Source organism: Ceratotherium simum, chromosome 3 (assembly GCF_057802395.1).
Source record: "Ceratotherium simum simum isolate JZ-2026a chromosome 3, ASM5780239v1, whole genome shotgun sequence".
Lineage (NCBI taxonomy): Eukaryota > Metazoa > Chordata > Mammalia > Perissodactyla > Rhinocerotidae > Ceratotherium > Ceratotherium simum.
The window spans coordinates 52,435,862-52,443,101 of NC_141902.1; the positions used below are offsets into that span (position 1 = coordinate 52,435,862).

Consider the following 7,240-nt stretch of genomic DNA (forward strand, 5'->3'; position numbering starts at 1 on the left):
CTGTCAGCTGAGACAGAGTGGTCCCACTGTGTTCCAGGCACTGGTCACAAAGCCTCATTGAAGAGTGGCGCAGCACCGACGACTCATTCCTTCTTATACCTGCAAGAGTTACATGCTGTGCTACTGCTAATGCATCTGACATACAATTGGCGCTGCTCTATTTTTATGTACTGCTGAAAAAAATGGAATCAGCCTTTTCTTTACTTACAGAGCCATTAAGCCCCTTTTATTACTCCCCACCAATTTCTCCTGTCCCTGCCAACACTGTGTACTCCGGGGGACAGGGACCCTAGGCTCCCATCCCCTAGTCGAGCATTTTCTTGATGCTCAATAAACATTTGTCGGCTGAATGAATGAAAGGTAGACCCCAAGTAAGGACTTAGGCAGCTGATCTGTGTTATAATATGATTTATTTATTTAATAAAGGACTTAGAAAAAGCAATTCTTCTTACGTTTTACTTCTTTGTGTTTATCCTCTCTCTCCTCACTAGAATGTAAGCTCCGTGAGGGCAGGGATTTTCGTCCACGTCACTAATTGCAGTCTCCCTGGGACTGACTTAGGATAGTGCCTCGCACATGGCAGTCACTCAGTCGATTATCTGTGGACTGGAGCCATCGCTCGTGGCATTTGGCAGTCCTTCCTAAGCAGAAGAATGTCTGCTTCCTGTAGGACATTTCTGTCCTGGTTCTCTCCCTACTCCCCTGGCCTGTCCTCCATCTTTTTTGATGGCTTCTCTTTCCCCTCCCACATCCTCACTGTGGGAACTCCTGGTTCTGAGATCTTGGTTACAATAGTTCCTGCAAAGATGGCATCCAGCCTCACAGCTTTACCTCTTGCCTCCCTGTGGCTGAGCTATCGAGTAGTTTGAACCTCTCTGTTGAATACAAGTCCTTGTTCCCGGCTGCCTGCTGGGCACTCCCAGCTGGTGTCCACTTGATCTCCATACTGGCCCTATCCATCTCCCAGTGTGTCCTTTTATTCGTTGAAGTCGGTCCTCTTAGTAGTGGTTAAGAACACTGGCTGAAAGTTGGTCTTGGGTTTGGGTCCTGGCTCTGCCTCCTGCTATGTTTACAGCTTTAGGCAAATTCCTAACCTCGCAGAGCCTGTTACCTCCCCTAGAACAGAAGGATTTGATAGTAATTCTGTCAGAAGTTTGCTGAGATGACTAAGTGAGATGCAGGCATCAAGTGCCCAGCACACTGACCACATTTTTCATAGTTTTGTTTTGCTGCCCCCACTTTCTCAGTTACCTGAGCTCGATAGCTCGCAGTCACCTTTGAGCTGTGGGTTGTTTTCTCCTAGACTCACTCACTTACACAATGCTGTCTTTTTTTCTTCACGACTTGCTTCATACTTTTCCATTCCCACTGCCACCAGCTTGCTTGAGACTAGTGTCCTCTCCGTCTGATCTGCTTAGTACCATCCAGTTCTCCTCAAATCCTTCCCCTCCTTCATCTCATCTCTGTGTTATGTAAATTTCTGGAGATCAAGGATCTCTTAATAAAGCAAGGAGAGAGGGAAGGGGTGAGAAGGCATTCTCTGTGATTTTAGGGGCTTTGAAACATCTTTTTTTTTCTTTTTTGGTGAGGAAGATTGGCCTTGAGCTAACATCTGTTGCTAATCTTCCCTTTTTTGCTTGAGGAAGATTGTCCTGAGCTAACCTCTGTGCCCATCTTCCTCTATTTTGTATGTGGGACGCCACCACAGCATGGCTTGACGTGCGGTGTGTAGGTCCATGCCCGGGATCTGAACCTGTGAAACCCGGGCCACCTATTTTTTATAAGATTCAAGAGTTTGATTTGAAAAGTTTGATACATGTTAGTGAAAGCATTTGAGAGCAATTTCAGGTCAGCTCACCTTCATTCACAAAATGAAAAACAAAAAAACAAAAGAAAAGAGACTTCTCTTTCTCCTGCTCCTAAGTGAAACTTAGTTTCCAGCAAACTCATAAATTGTGTCTTATTAGGTGCAATTTGATGAAAAATATTCCCTGAAGTCATAAGTACCTGGCACATAGTAAGCACTTTAAAATGCCTACACTTTCATATTTTTGTTGTAGAGATCAGAACACAAAGTAGCTTTTTGTCAAAGCTTTTATTTGCTGATTCTGTTATTGTTTCCCCCAGGGGAACTGCTCCTTTATGGATTAATAAAAGATTAACAATAACCTTAATGTGTTAAAGAAAATGGTTGCATTTCAGTTCCGTGGTTGAAATTATTTGTGTTCTTGAAATGCTGTTGTTTCCTGGTGATCAACTAAATAAAATACCTCACTTTTTTTTTGAAAGGTTGGGGTATGAGAGCCTGTTTTTGAAACCCAGAAGTTCTACCTTTATAAATATTTTTGCAGTTTATGGGCTTTTAGGATACTGTCACTGGAGACCATTTCTGTTATGTGGAATTTTACCACAGTAGTTGGCACAAATGGCCATCTGGCTTCTGTCCCTGGCACTCCCCTAAACAGCCTGGTCAGGTCACTGGAGTCCCCTGAATTGCCAGATCCTGTGGCTTCCTCTCTGTGGCAAGTGACACCCTGACCACTCACTCCTCGAAATCCGTCATCCTCTAGTTTCCTTTGTCATCCATATATGGAGTGATAGCTCTGTACCTGGCCCATGTGAGCTGCTGGTGTCATGAAGATGAACGGGATATGGTTTTCAACCTTCAAGAAATTATACCTAGTAGAGGAGACAAGTGTGTAGACTAGTGGGGCAATGAGATGCTTCCAGTGGTATGTCAGAAGCCTGGGTGACAGCCATTTTCAAGGTGTATATGGGGAGGGTGGGTGGAGAGCGTGGAAAAGACATATTGGATCTCTTGGGGAGAGACACATGAAGTTTACAGTTCCCTCCAAGCTTTTCATAGACCACATTAAGAAGCTGTCTCCCTACTGCACTTTAGTTGAAAATCACTGCAGGGTAGTGGGAGGTGATTGATGGGAATTTAGCATAAGTGAACCCTTGGGAAGCAGAAAATTGAGCAGCACTGCTCAAGGAAGCTGTGAGTGCATAAAGAAAGGAGTGATCATTTCTATCACTGGTGTGGGGAATCAGGGAAATTGTCATATAGGAGGTGATGTTTGGCTTGAGTCTTGAAATATAGGCAGGAATTCAAGAGGTCGATTTGATTAGAGAAGCATTCAAGGTAGAGGGGACAGCATGAGAATGGCAAAGAGAAGTGAAGCGGTATGGTAAAAGATGAGAGCTGTGTGTTGCGTAGCAAGGCCAGACAGGAGCTCTAACGGGAGATGGTGGAGGGCCTTTAGACCATGCAAAGTTTGGACTTCATCCAGGAAGTAATGGGGAGACTTGGAAGAGTTTTAAGAACAATAATATGCTCCGATTGTCTGTTTAGGAAGATATCCTTGACAGCAAAATGGATAGTGGATGTGGGGAGGGGGAAGACTTGGCCAACACTGAAGGCAGGGAGGCCATGTAGGATACTGTTCCAATATTAAAAGATAAATTATGAGAGCCTGAACTAGGGCAGTGGCTGAGGGAATAGAGAAGACAGTTGACAAAACAGAAGTTAAGGAGGTAGATTCCATACCACTAGGTGAATGATCGGACATGGGAAGTTAGGGAAAAGGGAGTTGACTCATATCTCATTTGCGCAATTGGTCATTGCATCAGTTGGGATAAGGAATGTAGCTGCTGTAACAAATAATGCAGAGATCTCAGTGGCTTAGCATAATAAAGATTGATTTCTCACTCCACAGTCCAAGGCAGGTTGGCATGGGCCTTGTTCCACACAGTCATTCGGGAACCCAGGATTCTTTCATCTAGCGACCCTGCCTGGGCTTTGGAGTCCTCTTGTGTCTTCACTGTATCCTCTGCATGAAAGGGAAGAGAGAGAGCATGGAGGATTATGTAGAGGTTTTACAGGCTAAACCTGGAAGTAATATAAATCATTTCTGCCCGTTTAGTCACATGGCCCACCAAATTGCAAGAGAGGCTGGGAAATGTAGTTGAATTATGTGTCCAGGAGGAGAAAGAAATGGAACGTATCTCCATCTTAGTCACTAAATCCTGTTAATTCTACTTCCCAAATATCTCCCTAACCTTTCCTTGCTACTTCACTTCCAGTGCTACTGTTAGGATTCAAGTTTTCATGATCTCTCTCACCTCCTAAATAGCAAATCTCCTCACTAAACTTCTGCCTCCAGACTGACCCCTCTCCAGTCAACCATCAGCAGTGCCAAGGAATCTTGCTAGAATAAAAATATGAGCATTTCGTGCCACCCTCTTAAAAACCTTTATTGGCTCCCTGTCCCCTTCTAAACTCATTAACAGGGCACACAGGGCCCTCCTCCACCCGGCCTCGTCTTCTGCCACTTTCCATTGTGAACTCTTGGCTCCAGTCCTAGCAGATGTGTCTCCTTTCCACGCCCATGGCCTTTGTGTTCACCTGTCTTCGCCTTTGTGCATTCTATGCCTTCCACCTGGAATTCCCATCTCCCCCTTGCCCATTTCAGGAATGCTTAGGCATCCTTCAGGATTCACCTTCCAGATGCAAATTTCCAGATGCCCTCCTAGTGAGGCTAACTTGTTCTGCCCTCAGTTTGCCCATAATACCTTAATTCTTATATGGCTCAGGGTCCTGGCAGGAAGGGAGGATTGAAGAGACTTGAAGGGACTATTTACAAAGGTTTGGGCTGCTTTAAGAGAAATAAACAAGGGACAGTGGTGTACTCTGGAGCTAGCAACAGTGGAAACTGTTACCAGCCTGGGCCTGGAGAGACGGGGGGAGAAAGCCGGGAGAAGAGACAGAGGGGAGGGCTGGAGCTGTGGCCTTTGCTAGAGGAATATGGCCAACTACAAGCTGCAGCCTGGCTGGGAGGGAACAAGTCCTCACCTCTCTGTCCTTCTGTTCTCTCATCCCTGCTACCATTTCCCAACTGGTCAGAACCAAGTGAAGCTAAAGGGTGAGGGAGCCCATTGATGCTGACCTTCAGATCAACTTCCCAGGGTGCAGAGTGAGGTAGAGAAGGGGGAGAGTAGATCTGAACAGGCAAAGGGAGAATATCCTGCCCCACTCTTTATGTCTGTATTATGATACCTAACACATTGTGTTAAAATTATTTATGTACGTATCTTTCCCACCAATTATGAGTTCCTTGAATACGTTTTATCTTTTACTGAATCATCAATGCCTAGCACAACCTTTAAAAGTTGCTAAAAATAATGTTCGCTCTTGTAATATTTAAATTAAATATTCAACTGCATTATTACGGTCTATTTTTCTGTTGAAAAACCATTTCCTAGAGCTGTCTTACCACATGAAGAGTATGGAGAATTTTGTTTAATCTTCCTGACCTGCCTTTTCTCATTTCTCAGCCAAACAGGTAGGACTCGTGAAATCGCAATGCCTTCCAGGAACTATACCCCATACACACGAGTCCTGGAGTTAACCATGAAGAAAACTCTGACTTAGGCATTCAGAGATGGGCGCCTTTTACAGATGGACAAAGGCCCTGGAACCCTGCGGCCTGAAGTCTAAAAAGGATGACTGTTGCTTCCTCCTATACACAGTTTAAGCCAGAGTGGAAATTGCTGAGGTTCTGATCCACTTCTAAAACATGAAGGAAAGTGGAGGCAGAAGGGGAGGGCAGGAGAGAGAAGTTTCAAGGTCATATTTCAATCACTCAACCAGCGCAGTGTACTGTATTGGGCCATCATTAGATTTCTGTGTAGACACTGAAGTCCTGTCCGGAGAATTCCTTCACAATTTATTTCCTGTTTTGCTAGGCTTCAGTTGGGAGGAAAAAGGGCATTAATTTGAAATTTCATGTTATTCACGCCAGGATCATTTGTTACAGCATGAAGATTTTGTTTACCCATAAAAGTATTAGAGGCAGTGTTTCTCTGGTGCAGAGAAGCCTGTCCGCAGGAGCGCGGGCACTGGGGAAACCCGACCCTGGGAGAACAGGATCCCAGCATGCAGGTCTCTCTGCCCTTGGTGCCGAGGATCTGTGCAGGGTTCCCGGAACCCCGGTTGGAGACGGGCCCCATTCGGGCAGACATGCTTCCTTCTGACGTGCTAATCCCTGGGTTTAATCTGTGCCTTGTGCCTTTCTTGGGCCAGCTGAAATCACTGTATTTATTCGACTTGTGATTTTTTTTTTCTTTCTCACTTTAACTGAAAGAGAATTTTGTATGTTGTGGAAATTTAATCATTTAATGTTTTCAGTATCAATTGGTGTTTTTGTTAAACGAATGAGTAATTTGTTCATGCATGCTCTACTTTAATATTATAACCTATGTCACATGTGTTTAATAAATGCCATATATTTTGTTCTATTGATGATGTCTCTGTGTTTCACTCATGACCACACAGAAGGAGTAGAGAGTAAAACTGGGCTCTGGAGTGTCAAAGTCAGAGCACAGTGATCTTTCAGTCAGTCCATGGAAGCATTTACAAACCATAAGATAGGGCGTGTGTGTGTGTGTGAGTGTGTGTGTGTATGTGTGTGCGTGCGCATGTGTGAGAGTATGTGCATGTGTGTGTGAGTGTATGTCTATTTTTAAACTCTGAAATTTATCTAGTAACCCACCTTCTAGAAAGATTAAGATACATTCATTATCATAAAATGCAAAAATAATTTTTACCTTAAAAATATCACCCTCCTCATGGGGGCCAGCCCAGTGGTGTAGTAGTTAAGTTGGCGTGCTCCACTCTGGCAGCCCGGGGTTCATGGGTTCAGATCCCAGGCGTGGATCTATACAATGCCCATCAAGCCATGCTGTGGAGGCGTCCCACATATGAAATAGAGGAAGACTGGCACAGATGTTAGCTCAGGAACAATCTTCCTCAAGCAAAAAGAGGAAGATTGGCAACAGATGTTAGCTCAGGGCCAATCTTCCTCACAAAAAAAAATGAAAAAAAAAATCTCCCTCCCTTGTGCTCAGACCCATACCCCTTACTCCCTCACTTCAAAAAAAAAAAAAAAAAAAAGGCAAGGAGGCCGGCCCGGTGATGCAGGCAGTTAAGTGCACGCGCTCCGCTGCCGCGGCCCGGGGTTCGCCGGTTCGGATCCTGGGCGCGCACCGACGCACCACTTGTCAAGCCATGCTGTGGCAGCTCCCATATAAAGTGGAGGAAGATGGGCATGAATGTTAGCCCAGGGCCAGTCTTCCTCAGCGAAAAGAGGAGGATCGGCAGATGTTAGCTCAGGGCCGATCTTCCTCACAAAAAAAAAAAAGGCAAGAAAGAAAGCAAAGCAACTCAGTTGAATTAATC

General features: G+C 44.8%; 1 protein-coding gene across 1 annotated transcript in view; it reads left to right on the top strand.

The window, feature by feature from the left end:
• Positions 1 to 6,302, top strand: part of MYZAP (myocardial zonula adherens protein) — a 90,694-nt gene extending 84,392 nt beyond the window's left edge. Inside the window, exon 13 of the mRNA XM_004421619.3 lies at positions 5,338 to 6,302. Coding sequence (XP_004421676.1) covers positions 5,338 to 5,434 — 97 coding nt within the window. The 3' untranslated portion in view covers positions 5,435 to 6,302. The remainder of the gene's footprint in view (positions 1 to 5,337) is intronic.
• The last annotated feature ends 938 nt before the right edge of the window (positions 6,303 to 7,240 follow it).